The sequence below is a fragment of the Pseudorca crassidens genome, chromosome 5, assembly GCF_039906515.1.
Source record: "Pseudorca crassidens isolate mPseCra1 chromosome 5, mPseCra1.hap1, whole genome shotgun sequence".
NCBI lineage: Eukaryota > Metazoa > Chordata > Mammalia > Artiodactyla > Delphinidae > Pseudorca > Pseudorca crassidens.
The window spans coordinates 28,651,832-28,670,599 of record NC_090300.1 but is presented as its reverse complement, the minus strand read 5'-3'; the positions used below and the strand labels follow the sequence as shown (position 1 = coordinate 28,670,599).

Genomic DNA, 18,768 nt, shown 5'->3' with positions numbered 1-18,768 from the left:
TTGTCATTCCACCAGCTTTTGAAAATAATTTGGTTGGCAGCCATTTTTTAAAGGATTTTAGAAAACCAAACAGATATACTTTCATTTTAGAATCTTCCTTCCCATCTCACCACCCCAGCCTTGTCATGACTAAAGCACAAGAAAGCTTCCAACAAGGAAAGACCAGCCAAGAATTTTAAACATCAGTTTCCTGTGGAGTAGGGATAGCTGCTTTCCTTTCCTTTCTGTTCTTTAGCTTCTATAGAATATTCTTTGATTTTTGTCAGGGCTGAAAGAAAAATACATTCTCCCTCCCCACCCAACAGTAATCTTATTAGCAAGTTCTTGGGTAGAGACTTACGGACATAGATACCATTTCTTCAGTGTTTAATTTAGTGTGTTATATACCTTTCTCCTCCTAGTTCCAGAAAGGTGGTTCAGAAATGTTTTATTTATCTAGTGTTTTATAGAAGAATTTTTCTGAGAGCTAAAACTGCTTTTTATCCTAAAACGTTTTTATTGTAACCATTTTTAGTAAAATCTTTATACAACAGATAAGTCTCTTTTTCTAAATGGTGCTTGTGCATATATTTATATACATGTTCATGAAAATTATATATATGTATATATAATTATTTGTTTTGGTAATTTTCATGAATAGCACAGAGTTATGCTGTCTTAAATGATTTCCTCAAATGATATTGCAGTAGTTGGTTCTTTCCCTTCAAGAAGATAGGCTGCAAAGCTGCTGCGTTTAAAAGTTTGTGAATGATCTTGGATGCCATTTTGAACTTTGGCTTATAATAATCTGGGGAGCTTGTTAAAATGCAAATTCCCAGTCCCTGCCTCTTGAGATTTTGATTCAGTAGAGCAGTAGTAAGGCTCAGGAGTCTGTCTTTCTAAGCATGCATACCACCAATGATCACTGATGCAGCGCCTAGGAAGTACAAAATCTGTGTGTGTGTGTGCACACGGTAGGCAAAGCATAAACTTGGAAAGTTTACATCCTTTTTTATTTCAGTGACTTTCATTGTGCTCTCTTAAAGATCACTTTAGATAATTTAAGGATAGTCAGTTTTGATCACATGAGTACTTTGGTTAAATTGTTTTTGTTTGTTTCCTCAGATCTCCATCTGGTTCAAGGACACCTAAAAGGTCTAGGCGATCACGGTCTAGATCCCCTAAAAAATCAGGGAAGAAATCCAGATCCCAGTCCCGATCTCCACACAGGTCTCATAAAAAGTCAAAGAAAAACAAACACTGACATAAATTTTTAAGATGCTGTCACTTATTGGAAATGCGATTTTGTTTTGTGCCTGAACGGTCTGTTTTTTTTAAAAAAAAAACAAAAAAACAAAAAATCTAATGAAAGAGCATTCCTGGGGTTTTTCTTTGTTTGTGAATGCATGTGTAAACTCATAAGTAACTGCATCTGTAGACCTGTCGTTGTTTTATATTGTATAAATTACTTTCATTGTGGCTGTTTCTCAAGATGAGATTTTTATTGTGCTAATGAACTTCATCAAAAATGTGTATAATGGATCTGCTGGCAGTAGTAATATTTTGTTTTAGGATGTTGTGACTTAGCAAAAAATAATACAGATGTCTTCCCCCCTTTTGTAGCTTTGACAATTTGAATTAGATTTCAAATAAAATCTGAACAGAAAACTATAACGTTGTTTTTTTGCCCTATCGATGACATCAAGTCCCTTAAAGTCCTACTTAAGTGAGTTTAGCACTTCTGCTGTGTTTCTTATACCTAATGCACTTTACAAGCTCCATTGTTCAGGTAGCTAAAGTTTTATATTTACTAAGATGACTGTCAAAATTTAGGGACCTGAGACTCACATTTGGTAGGTTTGCCAACCAGTTTCTTTGGTAAGGTTCCCTTAAGTAATACTAGTACCCAGAGATCAAAAGACTAGGCAAATGTGGTGTAGTCTTTTGTTAATGCAATGCCTGGTTAGAATATTTTTTTCTTTTTTCAGAGAAGCAATATGGTTTCAATAGACTTAACCTGTGTCCTGAGCAACTACTTATTTTCAGGGAAAAATTAAATTTCCATCTTTCGATTTCATCTTCTCTCATTAGAAAAGTTTACTTAAAAGTTTTCTAATAATAGTTGGCCATAGAATTTTTTTTTGAAGGTTACCCTTTTACAGCCCTCTGTAGGCTGTCTTTCAAACACTGGTATCAGAATATTTCTACAAGGTTCAGTGTAAAGCACCTTTGTTGGGTTTTTTTGGTTTGTTTTTAAAGAATTTAGTTTTAGGTTTAGCTTTAAGTAAAATTTAAAAATAAAATAATTTTCAGGAAACTTAACATCCAATGGTTTGTAAATTAAAGGTGCAAAAAGTTGATTTAAACCATTTGCAGAGTTGAAATCTGTAATAGAGTGGTAATAAATTGCAGTATGAGGAAGAAATAAGAAAACTTGTGTAATGTTGAATATAATATTGCTATAATGTAATAAAGGGTTATGTAGACTTGAACTGACACTACTACTATTTGTGAATCTTGCTTTCAGTTTTTCATTTAGGCACTTTATACAATGGTTGATGTTTTTTTCCCCCTCTTAATAGAGTAGAAAACTGTTCTAATAATGGATTGTTTTGAGTTAGCTTGTTTTTTAAAAATACCTTTTCAAGTTGTTTTACTTAGTCTTGCCTAGTCACAAAATAAAAAAGCTGTACTCATGATTTGAGGAGTAGGAATATCAGCTGAGCAGTGAGGCATGTTATTGCCAAACTGGGCAGACCTACAATAGCTGTAGAAATGAGCCAATCAGATTATTTTACTTAGTGGTTCTTATCAACATGCAATATTACTTGAAAGTTATTCCCTTATCATGCACTCTTTTGTTTGTCCGTATTGTTAGGGTGTTAATTACTAAATGTTGCTCAGAATAATTAAACATGAACATTTGGTGCTGGTTTTTAAAAACCTACAAATATAGCCATTTTTAAAGAGCATGTTTTTCTCCCCTGTTCATTGCCTGGGAGAATGGAATTTTATATAATTACCTTTCTTTGCAGAAATAACGATGTTGAGTTGCTGGTGATTGCGGGCACTCTGTCATTCATTGGTATCTAGTATAGGCTTAGAAATGATAAGTCAGGAAATGATTTTGCCAGTCAAGTTGCAAGGAGTACTTCTTTTTCTCTCTTTAAAAAAATATCCTGGAGAAGCAGGAGTGTGTAGAAATTGTTAGGTCAGTTTCGGGTGCTTATATTTAGTATTTTTTCTACTGCAGTGGGACATAGCAGTTCTTTTAATCTGCGTCCAGATATAACGAACATCGTTTATCTATCTTAGAGTGGGTGAGACTGGCTTCCTTTTGGGTGATGGGTGGGGATTGTGTAGGCTTGGTAGAATATGTATTCTGTGAAGTTTGCTAATGTTCGTATTAGATTGTATTGGATTTTTTTCCCCTGGAATTGCAAATGGTATTGTTAGATAGGTTATTTCCAACTTAATGAGAAAATATCCAGAGTAAGTGTGTTTAATTCTCCATGGATTCTGTGAAAGCTTAACGGTCAGAAATTGGTGAATTGTAAGGGAGGAGATATTCTCTACCATATTTTTATAATAGCATGTTATTCCTGTTTCCTGTCTAAAGAACACTTAATTAGATAACAAAACTTCTACAGGTTGACTAAAATGTTTGTAGGTGTGGCCATCCAGTTATAGGAAATACCCTGTTTCAGCTCTGTGATAGACAGTTATCCTCACCACAGCTACATGTAGGAGGAAATCCTCTGATGGCTACTCTTTTTATAAAGGGCGTGGCTTAAACCCTTCACTCTCTAACATGCACAGGGATTCCTTACCAGGTTAATACCACTTAATCTCTCATTCTTTGACAGGTGAGAGAAAGTAAATCATGTTTGTGAATCTTTTCTTTGACTTTGTATTTCCTTATTATTGTTAATAAGCTTATGGGCACTTCTGGACTGCAACATGTTGAGAAGTTAGAGACTAAAGAACTAAAACAAAAAGCCCTGACCCAAAAGATCACTTTCATTTGGCTCAGAGTGTTCTTGGCATTTCTGCTGAAGTTTGCAGAAAGTACTATACACTGACCTAGTTTTTCTTTATTGCAGACCATTCCTGAGACTTTTATCCCAATTAAAGGAACTTAGAGGGAGGAAATACTTGCTTATGACTTTCACATTTTTTCCCACAAACTTTAATATTCTTGATCACTTGAAAATATTTTAAAGAAATTCTAATCGTGAGCTAATATAGTTTATTAGAAATATTCTGCCCATATTTGCCTCCATTGTGGTATAAGTTCTGAAAAAATTACATGGACATGATAATAGTATATGATTATTAAAAATGACATGAAATAAGTATTGTCCAAGTGACTTAAACCTGTTCTGATGACCACAACAGTGTGATTTCTTTAGCAGAGAAAGTTGTTTTTAAAAATAAATAGTACCACTTTTCTAAGAAAATAAGAGCTTCTTTTTGCTTTGTTGTTTTCCTCTTCTATTATATATTAATGGAAAAGCTACAGAAAATTCAGTGCAGGTACTAATGAAGACACTAGTGTAAGTTTAAAGGAACATATGACTGTAAAAACTCATGAAGTGCTTGGTTTCTTCATATTCCACATGCATGTTTTAGAATAGATTTTAGGGAGTATTTAATTCATTTTCCTTTTGGCATTTTTCTTTATTTTGTTATCAACTTCCCAGGACTTAGATGATACACAAATACAGATCCCAGGGGATGTGTTGTGATGCTGGACTAAAAGGTGGGAATGCGCTGCTGTCCAGAGTGAGCCATGTTCCAGTGTTGAAAATTCAATGCCTCAGTGTTTATTCAGTACCACCTCATGGAGCGTCAGTGTACACGGATTATATGTATAATTGGTTATTTATATAGTTTTGTAGATCTGTAGATAAATGCCCTCATTCATTTTTATATGTAATTGTGCTTGGAGTATTTTTGTGTTTTATTCTTTGACTTCAACAGGGTCTTGTACGTTATATCTTTGGTGATTTGAAATATCAGGAAAGACAAATTTTCAGAAATGAGAATAATACAGTTGAAATCAGCTTAGCTGAAATATTCTATAGCAAGACAATTTCTTTTGGGTGAACTGATTCCATAATTAACTACTCTTGATGTAAGGATTCAGTTTATTGTGGAGTTGCTTTCCAGACTGTCACTTTATAGTTTTTCTACATAAAGATTATATAGTTGCAAACAAAGGTTGTGGAATTTCCTTTTTGTTGTTGTTTTTTGACTTTTAATTACTTTAATAAAATACGTTGTTTTCATAGCAAACTTTAGACTGTTCATGTAATTTTCTCCATACAGTTTTTCTAATGTAAGCCCAGCAAACAATATCTAGTTTTCAGCAGCGTTATCCCAAGTGAAATAAGTGATGTGTCATATTTATCAGTTATAGCTAAAATGTTACTACATTTTACATGTTTAAACCATAATAAAATATTGTCATGATAGATGATTTTTTTTGTGTGTGTGGTACGCGGGCCTCTCACTGCTGTGGCCTCTCCCGTTGCGGAGCACAGGCTCTGGACGCGCAGGCTCAGCGGCCATGGCTCACGGGTCCAGCCGCTCCGCGGCACATGGGATCTTCCCGGACCGGGGCACGAACCCGTGTCCCCTGCATCGGCAGGCGGACTCTTAACCACTGTGCCACCAGGGAAGCCCTAGATGATTTTTTTGATAAGGAGATTTTAGTTCCTTATTGGTTCCACTTTTTAAAGAGAGTTTGTTCTGTTTTATGGAGGCAATTTTCAAACATATATGAAAGTAGAATAATAGGATGAGCATTCCTAGTACCCATCGGTCTGCAAATACCAAGTTATTAGTCTCTAAATGTCTCTAAGTGTTTTCTTTTTTAAAACATAACCACAGTATCATTATCACATTAAAAATAATTTATTGGTTCCTTTAAAATCTTTTAAATTGTGGTAAAATACTCAACAAAATTTACCATCCTAACCATTTTTGGGTGTACAGTTTAGTCGTGTGAAGTATGTTCACATTGTTATGCAACCTGTCTCCAGAACTTTTCATGATACAAAACTGAAACTGTGTACCTATTAAACATTACTCCCCCATCCCCACACCCGGCAACCACCATTTTTTACTTTCTGTGAGTTTGACTACTTCAGATACTGCATGCAAGTAAGTGGAATCATACAGAACTTGTCTTTTTGTGACTAGCATATTTCACTTAGCATAATGTCCCTTCAGGTTCATCCATGTGGTAGCATGTGCATTGGTTCTTTTTTAAAGCCTACTTTTTCTTTTAAAATTTCTATATTTTCTTATAGAATTTGAAAAGTTTTTTCTGCAAATGGCACATTAGCATTTTCTATTTTGAGTAAAAACTTAAAAAAGAAAACAGTAATACCAAGTATATATGCCAACCACTGACTTTTTTTTATCACTTTTGTGCTGTGTTCTCTTTAAATGATTATGTATGATATGATTTCACATCAACATATCATAGCATGGGGTGCAAAATACACTTTCAAAGCATATGTGATTTTGAAATTGTAGTGTATTAATATAAATGACCATACTCAAATGCTTTTTTAGCTTATTTATTGCCTGATGAAACTAAAATTCTGGCATTTAGTATACTCAGTGTTTAGACAAGACACTCATTTTGCCACAAAGGGAAAAAAAAACTTTTAATTTTTTTAAGTTATTTTTTCCTATTAGAAAACACAGAGCATGAAACTGTTTGGAATAAAGAACTTATTTTTTTTTTTCTGCGGTACGTGGGCCTCTCACTGTCGTGGCCTCTCGCGTTGTGGAGCACAGGCTCCGGACACGCAGGCTCAGCGGCCATGGCTCACGGGCCCAGCCGCTCCGCGGCATGTGGGATCTTCCCGGACCGGGGCACGAACCCGTGTCCCCTGCATCGGCAGGCGGACTCTCAACCACTGCACCACCAGGGAAGCCCTACTTTTTGATTTTTAAATGAGATGTGGCATAGCATAATGGAGGAAGAGGAAGAGGCTGGTCTGTGGCCTTATATTTGAACTTATTTGAACTTGAATACCAGCTCTTCCCCACTATTAGCTGTGTGATCCTTTGGAATCTATTCTTGCCTATAAGATGGCAATAACCTCGCCTGTTTATTTTAAGGATGAAATCACATGTAAATGACTGGCGTGTGGTTGTCATGCGGTGGTAGTTTAATAAACTTTCAGTATTCCTGGACACTAGTGATGGGAACATCTTTTAACTAAAAATAGATCAACACTACAATTCTGTAGTACTGGTACCTTTAAAAGACACATTTGTGTACTTGATTTGTATTTAGTTAACAGATTTTGTGGACTTACACTTGGGGATATGTTGCTTTGTTGCACACTGAATATCACTTCATAATTTGCTGCCAAGTCTTATAGATGACGTTTAATTCTTGATCTCCTTTGAGAAAAACATTTTCATTAAGCAGGTTTTTAAAGATACTTTTTAAATTGTCATTTATTATTATGGAATTCCCCTAACCAAAGTTCCTGAAAGGAAGCTCATAAAGCAAAATCCAAATGTAAACAGCTTAAATAGGGTATATGGTGGAAAGAGCCTGGAAAATAGTATAAAATAGGATGAAGCACTCACTGGATTCTTTGACCAAGTTCAAAGTTAAAACAAAGAAAAGCTATACCAGTTACCAGAGCTGAGCAACAGTATGCGATATTCACAGAACGTGTGGACAGGGAACAGCATGAGGGAAGACCAAAAAGAGGGTTAGTGATGTGAGGGTAATTGAACTCCTGTGTTTTGTGTATATTTGCAAGTTACGATTTGTATTTTCAGATTATGCAGAAATAAGAAATGTACCCTAAAACTACTTTTAGAAAGGAGAGCTGAAACTATATAGAATTTGAAAAGGAAATTACACTTTAAATTCTACTCAGAAGTAATGGCTTTGTAATAAAATACCTTTCAGGACATTTGTAATGATCTTTGGAGTTCTCAGCAGCTGCACCAACATGAATCTAGAAGAGCAAAACTTTGCTTAAAAACACTATTTCGTTCTCCATATAGCTGAAACATTGAAATCGAAACAAGTACCTCACTATCCATTGGCCACCTTAAGCAGCTTAAATAGTCCTGTTACATGAAGTTGCTATTAGATGATTTTTCTTTCAGCATATTTTGTTTCATTGCTGCAATAGCTATTGGGTGTGAGCAGTTTGTTAAACAGCATTTAGGAAGATGCTTTTCAGATGGTTTTTAGCCATGCTAAAGTTTTCGGGCCTCTCACTGCTGTGGCCTGTCCCGTTGCGGAGCACAGTCTCTGGACGCGCAGGCTCAGCGGCCATGGCTCACGGACCCAGCCACTCCGCAGCATGTGGGATCTTCCCGGACCGGGGTGTGAACTCGTGTCCCCTGCATCGGCAGGCGGACTCGCAACCACTGCGCCACCAGGGAAGCCCCCATGCTAAAGTTTTAATAAAGGATATGTCAAACTCTTCACTCACTTCTGGGAAAGTTAGCTATCTGGGCCTAATACAGGCCTCCCTTACAGGGTGTAGTGTGGTATCAAAAACGAAAAGGTGTTCTGAGTAGGTTTTCTAATCTTTATAGTCTCTAATCACAACATTTAGCTAATGGGAATTTCAACTCTAAATTTCGAGATCACATATGTACCTTATGTATTTCATAGGGTGCTTATCCTTAACTTCTCCTGATATATCCATCTTACTTTAAGAATGTGTCCTCTCCAGAAAAAGCAGCAGCATGTCCGAGTCTGTGCCAAATACTATATACCTGTGCCACAAAGCAGAAGTATCACTCAAGTACTTCTCAAGAGGCATCAGCGTCTACAAGTACCTGTTGAATGCTGAATTGATTGCCCTAAGAGCATGCTTAATTTTACTCAAATAGTAGGCATATGTTAGAGAACGTCTTTAAGCAGGGAATCATCTTTTTACCTGTTCTCTTGACTGACGTGGAACTTGTCGAAACCTGTCAGAATATTCTTCATTTGCATGTATTATGAAATCTAATGTATTCTTTTTCTATTACATAATAAAATGGTGACTAACAATATATGAAGAACGAGAGAAAGTTTTGGTGCTAAGATAAAGAATTACTCTGCCTGCTGTATGTTTCAGAGCTTATGGTACCATTCGCAGCAAGTTGCAGAATTCTACTAGATCTGTTTCCGTGTATTTCCAGAACAGCTTATCTTATAATAGTCTTCATGATTAACAGTCACGGCACATACACTGATACTGTCCTACTCAGTGAATAGTTCAAATGATTCTCTTCAGGTACCATAGCCTATCACAATGGAATTCAAAGTACTTAGCTACAGAGATCACATCATGGCTTTCCTTGTACCTCATACGTCCTTGGAATAAAGGAAAAAAAGCCTTCAAGTTATTTTTAGTGCCTGAGTATACTAGTACCTACCCCTCTTTATCCTAGACTTTGGCCTTTTGTCAGTTTATCTTGATGTCCTTACATGCACCCATTGGGGATCCAAAGGCCCTTGAAGACCTTGCAAAACTCCTCATGTCTGCGTGGAAGGTGTTTTACCTCTGTTGAAACAGACCCTTTTGTTGAATATGGAGGAGGATATAATGTACTTTTGGAGAAAATAGAGGACTTGCCTGACCTCCTTACCTCTTCTGATTGCCTTGTAGTGCTTTTTTTTTCCCCTCCCCACTTTCTCTGAAGTTTTTAGTTCTTTCCTTGCAGAATGTGTTGAAGACAACAAGGTAAACATGATAAAATATCTGATTGTGGCTAAAATGATATTTCTCACTGATCTGTACAGATGCTTACCTCTGACCCAAACACTGCCCAGGGCAAGAAGGAAGACTTGAGGCGAAGACACAAGATATTAGACATAATCACTTCCTTCATCTCATGTATGAATGAGTCTAGTTGTCAGACCTCAAGACCTTAGAGCTTTTTGGATATTTTGGTGGAATGTGATTTCTAAAGAAGAATTTCTGACCTTGATCATCTTTAAGAAATCTAGATTAGCTCCTACAGGGCTTGATAGAAAGTTTACAAAAGCTGAGTGCCTCCTTGAGAACCAAGTTCTTTGTATTTTGTAGCCCAGCAGAACTTGGCCAAACAATATAATACAATACCCGGACTCCAAAGCCTCCCTTCAACTTTGCTTCGTTGCAAAACGTGGCTGCCAATCACTTCCCAGCTGTGTGGCCTTGGTCATGATGCCTCTTTCCTTATCAGCACAAGTGCACCATCGCCTTTATAGGGTTCATCAACAAACTGAGCATTTGCTGCACACCTGGCATTGTTCTAGGCGCAGGGGGTATATGGTGATGATAGAACAAGGTCTTTCTCGTGGAATTTACATCTTAATGGGAGGAGCCAGACAGAAAATCAAACAAGATCATTTCCAGTGGTTCAAGGTCCTGAAAAACAAAAAGCGGGCAGTGAGACAGAAAGTGGATGAGAGGTGCCTATTTTAGATAGGGTAGTCAAGGAGGGCCTCGTAGTGGTGGTAATGTTTGAGCTGAGAACTGAGTAATAAGGTAGGACTGGTTGTGTGAAGATAGGGCACTGAGTGCTCCAGGCCCAGGGAGCTGCAAGTATGGCTGTGTTAAGGAACAGTGTTGGTGTGATGAGGAATGGAAAGCAGTCAGTGTGGCTCCAGTGCAGTGAGGAAAGGAAGGTGTGGAATGAGGTGAGATTAGGAAGAACTTGACAGTTTTAAGCAAGGGAGTGATGTAGTTTCAGGTCACTGGCCACTGTGCAGAGAGGCAAGAGGGGAAACGGAACTTAGGAAGTTCTTGGCTGTGAAAATTAAATGAGATCGTGTAAGTGAAGTATCTGGCATTGCCCCGAGCACATAGCAGCTCTCTAATAATTCAACCTCTCCTCTCATCATTTTCTTGGATCTTATGATTCCTTTCTTCCCAGCAGAGGCTAAGCATTCACTTTAAGATTAACTTCACTTGACCTCTCTTAAACAAATTCAACCAGATCAGGACACAGCACCCCTGTTGCTGGTATATGAGGAAATTATAAATTGTGTAGACTACATAGCATTCCTTCACTGCCACCCGCTGCTACTACTGCCTACTGCACTGCAGGGTGTTAATAGGTACTACTTGGAAAAGGGAGTTGTGTGGTCAAATCAGTTGAGAAACACCAGGCTAAATAGGCTTCTTTACAGCAGTCCTTCTCAGAACCTTGACTATGGACTATGTATGCCCAGGCAGGAGACGTTATGTCATTTCCCAAACGTATCTGATCTCAGAGGGCTAAAGTTCCACTGAACATACTTTGGAAAACACTTTCAAACTGTGATTGGGCAACTTTATTTTTTGGAGTCTGATGAACTGATTGATGGGTTGGTTAGATTAGTCAGTGTCCTTGGGCACAAGTCAGTGAGACCATCTCTTGCTAAATTAAGCAAAAAGGAATTCAATTCAGCAGGATGTAGAGCGCAGCAGGCAAGGGAGCTGGAATCACAGTGGTGGGCAGTCTGGCCAGGCCCCCACCAGGAAGGATCACAGCTCCAGCCTTCTTCAGCCTCTTTGTTCTTCTCCTGGAGGTTTGGGTTCCAGGAAGGGGGCACCTGATGGACCTAGCTTTCCAGTCATAAGCTTTTAGAAAATATATAACTTTAATGGCTACAAACAATCCTTTACTGTAGTTTGCCAAGACCCTGTTGTTAGAAGCTTGGGTTGTTTCCACTTTTTTCTAAACAATGCTGTGATGAACATCACCATGTATATAACATTTTTGTTTTCATTCTTCAAAAAACCTTTTGGATTATTCCCAGATATGGAATAATTGGGTCAAAGAATGTAAACATTTTAAAGCTCATGTGATGCATGTTGCCAACTTTCTTTCCAAATAGGTACCATTTTAGACTTTATGTAATGTTGGGGGATGGGTATTTCACCACACATTTGCCACCACTGGGAACTTGTGACGTACAATTTAAAAAATTAATTCAAATTGGATGAAATTACTTGCTCCCAGCTGGGGAGATTTCTGGAATCCATAAAACGGAGGGTGATTTTGGCAGGCTATATAGATGAATGAGGTAACTGGTCCAGTCATCTGGAGAAACGTGTAGGTTTAAAGCAATTCCTCTTGCAGGAGCCATACTGTGTGGCAGCCATATCCCTAGAGCCACACTAATTTCCTCTGACATCTGAGGCAAAAGGCCAAATACTCCTGATATGAATCAATTGTAACTCAGTTTTTTTAAAAAAAATCACTATTTTATATTATCTTTAGAAAGGAGAGAAATTATATATAATAAATGTAAGTCTTTGGGTGGCTTTAGCTGTTTTCAATTTTTTGTGTAATTTTGGCAAGTTAGTTTTCCATGTGCATACGTGTCTGAGTATGGTTATGTGTTACAGAAGGGGGCTGGGGGAGATAGAAAGGAAGACACCTCTGGTACATGAAAAAATCAAGCCAAGCAATGCTGTGTGTCCTCTTTTCCAGACCAGGGACCACCTAGGCAGGTTTCCATTTTTCTACTATATCCTGGTATGTGGTTAAGAGGAAACTTCTCCTCCCAGATGACTCAAGATGGAATACTGCGAGATCCTCCCTCACTGAGTCAATAAAAAGTTGAACCTTAAGGTTCTTATCTTCCAAATCTTGTGTTTGATTAAGCTAAAGAATAGCAATATTGAATGTTAAGCATGGTAGATAGCAAGGTGGAAAGGGGAACCATACCTCCCAAGCTTCCTACCCCCATCACCATGCACCCAGTTATGAGATACCCCCAGCTTCTGGGCCAGGAAGGAGCCAGTGCTTTTGGTGTGGGTTTGCCCCTTTAACAACAGGGGTCAGATCAGCAGTGAACCTCCCTTAAGCCTCTACCCCCATCACCAAATGTCAAGAAGAGGTCCTCACATCTCCTGTGGTCCAAAGAAAACCACAGATACCCAACTCTCCCTCTCTCCCTTTCCCTTCTCACAGCTTCTCACAACTGATTCGACCATTATTTTTCTTTCTTCCACCAAGACTGAATTTTCCCAATCCTTCAGCCCGGGTTATGTCAGTTATCATGAGGAGCCCCAGACTCCCACGTCACCCTTCACCTCCAACATTCTAATACACCTCAGGCTGAATATTCCCTGTTCTGTTCAGGATTCACGGACCAACAGAAACAAACTCCCCAATGTTCTCAGTCTCCTTTCTGAATGTTCCTGCTGCCTTCTGGTTTTCATTTGAGCAGAATGTAATAGGAACATTCAGAAAAGATGTTGCAGATACAGGAGATTTTGCTACTGTTGGACTGTGAATCCAGGAGGACAAGGTTTATGACCTCTGTGTATAATCTCATTTGGAAATAACATTGGAGGTCTTTTTTTTTTTGAATTTTTGAATTTTATTTTATTTACTTTATTCTCTACATCTCTGTCTCAATTTTTGCCCTGCAAACTGGTTCATCTGTACCATTTTTCTAGGTTCCACATATATGCGTTAATATATATTTGTTTTTCTCTTTCTGACTTACTTCACTCTGTATGACAGTCTCTAGATCCATCCACGTCTCTACAAATGACCCAGTTTTGTTCCTTTTTATGGCTGAGTAATATTCCATTGTATATATGGACCACATCTTTATCCATTCATCTGTCAATGGGCATTTAGGTTACTTCCATGACCTGGCTATTGTAAGTAGTGCTGCAGTGAACATTGGGGTGCATGTGTCTTTTTGAATTATGGTTTTCTCTGGGTATATGCCCAGTAGTGGGATTTCTGGGTCATATGGTAGTTCTATTTTTCGTTTTTTAAGGAATCTCCATACTGTTCTCCATAGTGGCTGTATCAATTTACATTCCCACCAGCAGTGCAAGGGGTTCCCTTTTCTCCACACCCTCTCCAGCATTTGTTGTTTGTAGATTTTCTGATGATGCCCATTCTAACTGGGGTTCGCTGATACCTCATTGTAGTTTTGATTTGCATTTCTCTAATAATTAGTGATGTTGAGTAGCTTTACATGTGCTTCTTGGCCATCTGTATGTCTTCTTTGGAGAAATGTCTATTTAGGTCTTCTGCCCAGTTTTTGATTGGGTTGTTTGTTTCTTTTAATATTGAGCTGCATGAGCTGTTTATATATTTTGGAGATTAATCCTTTGTCCATTGATTTGTTTGCAAATATTTTCTCCCATTCTGAGGGTTGTCTTTTCATCTTGTTTGTAGTTTCCTTTGCTTTGCAAAAGCTTTTAAGGTTCATTAGGTCCCATTTGTTTATTTTTGTTTTTATTTCCATTACTGTAGGAGGTGGAGCAAAAAAGATCTTGCTGTGATTTATGTCAAAGAGTGTTCTGCCGATGTTTTCCTCTAAGAGTTTTATAGTGTCTGGTCTTACATTTAGGTCTCTAATCCATTTGGAGTTTATTTTTGTGTATGCTGTTAGAGAGTATTCTAATTTCATTCTTTTACATGTAGCTGTCCAGTTTTCCCAGCACCACTTATTGAAGGGACTGTCTTTTCTCCATTGTATATAATTGCCTCCTTTGTCATAAATTAGTTGACCATAGGTGCGTGGGTTTATCTCTGGGTTTTCTATCCTGTTACATTGATCTATATTTCTGTTTTTGTGCCGGTACCATACTCTCTTGATTACTGTAGCTTTAGAGTATAGTCTGAAGTCAGGGAGCCTGATTCCTCCAGCTCCGTTTCTCTTTCTCAAGATTGCTTTGGCTATTCGGGGTCTTTTGTGTTTCCAAACAAATTGTGAAATTTTTGGTTCTAGTTCTGTGAAAAATGCCAGTGGTAGTTTGATAGGGATTGCTTTGAATCTGTAGATTGCTTTGGGTAGTATAGTCATTTTCACAATATTGATTCTTCCAATCCAAGAACATGGTATACCTCTCCATCTGTTGGTATCATCTTTAATTTCTTTCATCAGTGTCATAGTTTTCTGCATACAGGTCTTTTTTCACCTTAGGTATGTTTATTCCTAGGTATTTTATTCTTTTTGTTGCAGTGGTAAATGGGAGTGGTTCCTTAATTTCTCTTTCAGATTTTTCATCATTAGCGTATAGGAATGCAAGGGATTTCTGTGCATTAATTTTGTATCCTGCAACTTTACCAAATTCATTGATTAGCTCTAGTAGTTTTCTGGTGGCATCTTTAGGATTCTCTATGTATAGTATGATGTCATCTGCAAACAGTGACAGTTTTACTTCTTCTTTTCCAATTTGTATTCCTTTTATTTCTTTTTCTTCTCTGATTGCTGTGGCTAGGACTTCCAAAACCATGTTGAATAATAGTGGTGAGAGTGGACATCCTTGTCTTGTTCCTGATCTTAGAGGAAATGCTTTCAGTTTTTCACCATTGAGAATGATGTTTGCTGTGGGTTTGTCACATATGGCCTTTATTATGTTGAGGTAGGTTCCCTCTATGCCCCCTTTCTGGAGAGTTTTTATCATAAATGGGTGTTGAATTTTGTCAAAAGCTTTTTCTGCATCTATTGAGATGATCATATGGTTTTTCTTCTTCAGTTTGTTAACATGGTGTATCACATTGATTGGTTTGCATATATTGAAGAATCCTTGCATCACGGGGATAAATCACTTGATCATGGTGTATGATCCTTTTAATGTGCTGTTGGATTCTGTTTGCTAGTATTTTGTTGAGGATTTTTGCATCTATATTCATCAGTGATATCGGTGTGTAATTTTCTTTTTTTTGTAGTATCTTTGTTTGGTTTTGGTATCAGGGTGACGGTGGCCTCCTAGAATGAGTTTGGGAGTGTTCCTTCCTCTGCAATTTTTTGGAAGAGTTTGAGAAGGATGGGTGTTAGATCTTCTCTAAAGGTTTGATAGAATTCACCTGTGAAGCCATCTGGTCCTGGACTTTTGTTTTTTGGAAGATTTTTAATCACAGTTTCAATTTCATTACTTGTGATTGGTCTGTTCATATTTTCTCTTTCTTCCTGGTTCATTCTTGGAAGGTTATACCTTTCTAAGAATTTGTCCATTTCTTCCAGGTTGTCCATTTTATTGGCACAGAGTCGCTTGTAGTAGTCTCTTAGGATGCTTTGTATTTCTGTGGTGTCTGTTGTAACTTCTCCTTTTTCATTTCTAATTTTATTGATTTGAGTCCTCTCCCTCTTTTTCTTGATGAGTCTGGCTAATGGTTTATCAATTTTTTTTATCTTCTCAAAGAATCAGCTTTTAGTTTTATTGATCTTTGCTATTGTTTTCTTCATTTCTATTTCATTTATTTCTGCTCTGATCTTTATGATTTCTTTCCTTCTACTAACTTTGGGTTTTGTTTGCTGTTCTTTCTCTAGTTCCTTTAGGCATAAGATTAGAGTGTTTATTTGAGATGTTTGTTGTTTCTTGAGGTAGGATTGTATTGCTATAAACTTTCCTCTTAGAACTGCTTTTGCTGCATTCCATAGGTTTTGGATCATCGTGTTTTCATTGTCATTTGTCTCTAGGTATTTTTTGATTTCCTCTTTGATTTTTTCAGTGATCTCTTGGTTATTTAGTAATGTATTGTTTAGCCTCCATATGTTTGTGTTTTTTGTGGTTTTTTCCCTGTAATTGATTTCTAATCTCATAGCATTGTGGTCAGAAAAGATGCTTAATATGATTTCAACTTTCTTTAATTTACTGTGTCTTGATTTGTGGCCCAAGATGTGATCTATCCTGGAGAATGTTCCATGCACACTTGAGAAGAAAGTGTAATCTGCTGTTTTGGGATGGAGTGTCCTATAAATATTAATTATATCTATCTGATCTATTGTGTCATTTAAAGTTTTTGTTTCCATATTAATTTTCTGTTTGGATGATCTGTCCATTGGTGTAAGTGAGGTGTTAAAGTCCCCCACCATTATTGTGTTACTGTTGATTTCCTCTTTTATAGCTGTTAGCAGTTGCTATATGTGTTGAGGTGCTCCTATATTGGGTGCATATATATTTATAACTGTTATATCTTCTTCTTGGATTGATCCCTTGATCCTTATGTAGTGTCCTTACTTGTCTCTTGTAACATTCTTTATTTTAAAGTCTATTTGATCTGATAGGAGTATTGCTACTCCTGCTTTCTTTTGATTTCCATTTTCATGGAATATCTTTTTCCATCCCCTCACTTTCAGTCTGTATGTGTCTCTAGGTCTGAAGTGGGTCTCTTGTAGACAGCATCTATATGGGTCTTGTTTTTGTATCCATTCAGCGAGCCTATGTCTTTTGGTTGGAGCATTTAATCCGTTCACGTTTAAGGTAATTATCGATATGTATGTTCCTATGACCATCTTCTTAATTGTTTTGGGTTTGTTTTTGTAGGTCCTTCTCTTCTCTTGTGTTTCCCACTTAGAGAAGTTCCTTTAGCATTTGTTGTAGAGCTGGTTTGGTGGTGCTGAATTCTCTTGGCTTTTGCTTGTCTGTAAAGCTTTTGATTTCTCCATCGAATCTGAATGAGATCCTTGCCGGGTAGAGTATTCTTGGCTGTAGGTTCTTCCCTTTCATCACTTTAAGTATATCATGCCACTCCCTTCTGGCTTGTAGAGTTTCTACTGAGACATCAGCTGTTAACCTTATGGGAATTCCCTTGTTGCTTTCAATAATTTTTCTTTGTCTTTAATTTTTGTCAGTTTGATTACTATGTGTCTCACTTGTTTCTCCTTGGGTTTATCCTGCCTGGGACTCTCTGTGCTTCCTGGACTTTGGTGGCTATTTCCTTTCCCATGTTAGGGAAGTTTTCGACTATAATCTCTTCAAATATTTTCTCAGGTCCTTTCTGTCTCTCTTCTCCCTCTGCGACCCCTATAATGCGAATGTTCTTGCTTTCAATGTTGTCCCAGAGGTCTCTTAGGCTGACTTCATTTCTTTTCATTCTTTTTTCTTTATTCTGTTCTGCAGCAGTGAATTCCACCATTCTATCTTCCAGGTCACTTATCCGTTCTTCTGCCTCAGTTATTCTGCTCTTGATTCCTTCTAATGTATTTTTCATTTCAGTTATTGTATTATTCATCTCTTTTTGTTTGTTCTTTAATTCTTCTAGGTGTTTGTTAAACATTTCTTGCACCTTCTCAATCTTTGCCTCCATTTTTTTTCCGAGGTCCTGGATCATCTTCACTATCATTATTCTGAATTCTTTTTCTGGAAGGTGCCTATCTCCACTTCATTTAGTTGTTTTTCTGGGGTTTTATCTTGTTCCTTCATCTGGTACATAGCCCTCTGCCTTTTCATCTTGTCTGTCTTTCTGTGAATGTGGTCTTTGTTCCACAGGCTGCAGGATTGTAGTTCTTTTCTCTTCTGCTGTCTGCCCTCTAACATCGGAGGTCTTAAATTTGAGTTCCTGTGTGCAGATGTGGCTCGAAAGTCCTCTTCTTCTCCATGATAGACACTGAGGTCCTCACGGATCAGGTAGCCCCATGGGACTATGATTACAGAGTGATGAAAGATCCTAGACACTTCCCAGGGTGCCTTCTGGCCACGTGTATTTAAACTGGGTCAAAGCATCATGTTGCCTAAGAGGGGAATACATTTAGGAGTGAAGGCATTTGCATTCAAGAGGCTGCCTCTTATTCTGAAAATGATCCTGGGCCAGAGTCAGGCAACTTGGGTTCTTCCATGAACCAGCTGTGTGACTTGGGCAAGAAATGTGCTGTCCTTGCGCCTCAGGGTCCTTGTGAGTCAAACCACATTTTCCCAAACACCAGACCACAGACCAGCCACATCAGAATCACTGGGGAGATCTCAGAACTCAGATTCCAGGTCCCACCTCTGAGATCCTGGTTCAGCAGGTCTGAGGTGGGACTTAAGACCTGATATATATATATGGCTTTACTTTTAAGTTAGAAAATTC

At 37.8% G+C, this 18,768-nt stretch overlaps 1 protein-coding gene across 5 annotated transcripts in view; it reads left to right on the top strand.

Moving 5' to 3' along the window:
* The window catches only part of U2SURP (U2 snRNP associated SURP domain containing), a 55,537-nt gene extending 50,081 nt beyond the window's left edge, over positions 1-5,456 (top strand). For all 5 annotated transcript variants that reach the window (XM_067737599.1, XM_067737597.1, XM_067737598.1 and 2 more), the window contains one exon: positions 1,105-5,456. In XM_067737599.1, the coding sequence (XP_067593700.1) occupies positions 1,105-1,243 (139 nt within the window). In that variant the 3' untranslated portion in view covers positions 1,244-5,456. The remainder of the gene's footprint in view (positions 1-1,104) is intronic.
* Positions 5,457-18,768: the final 13,312 nt, after the last annotated feature.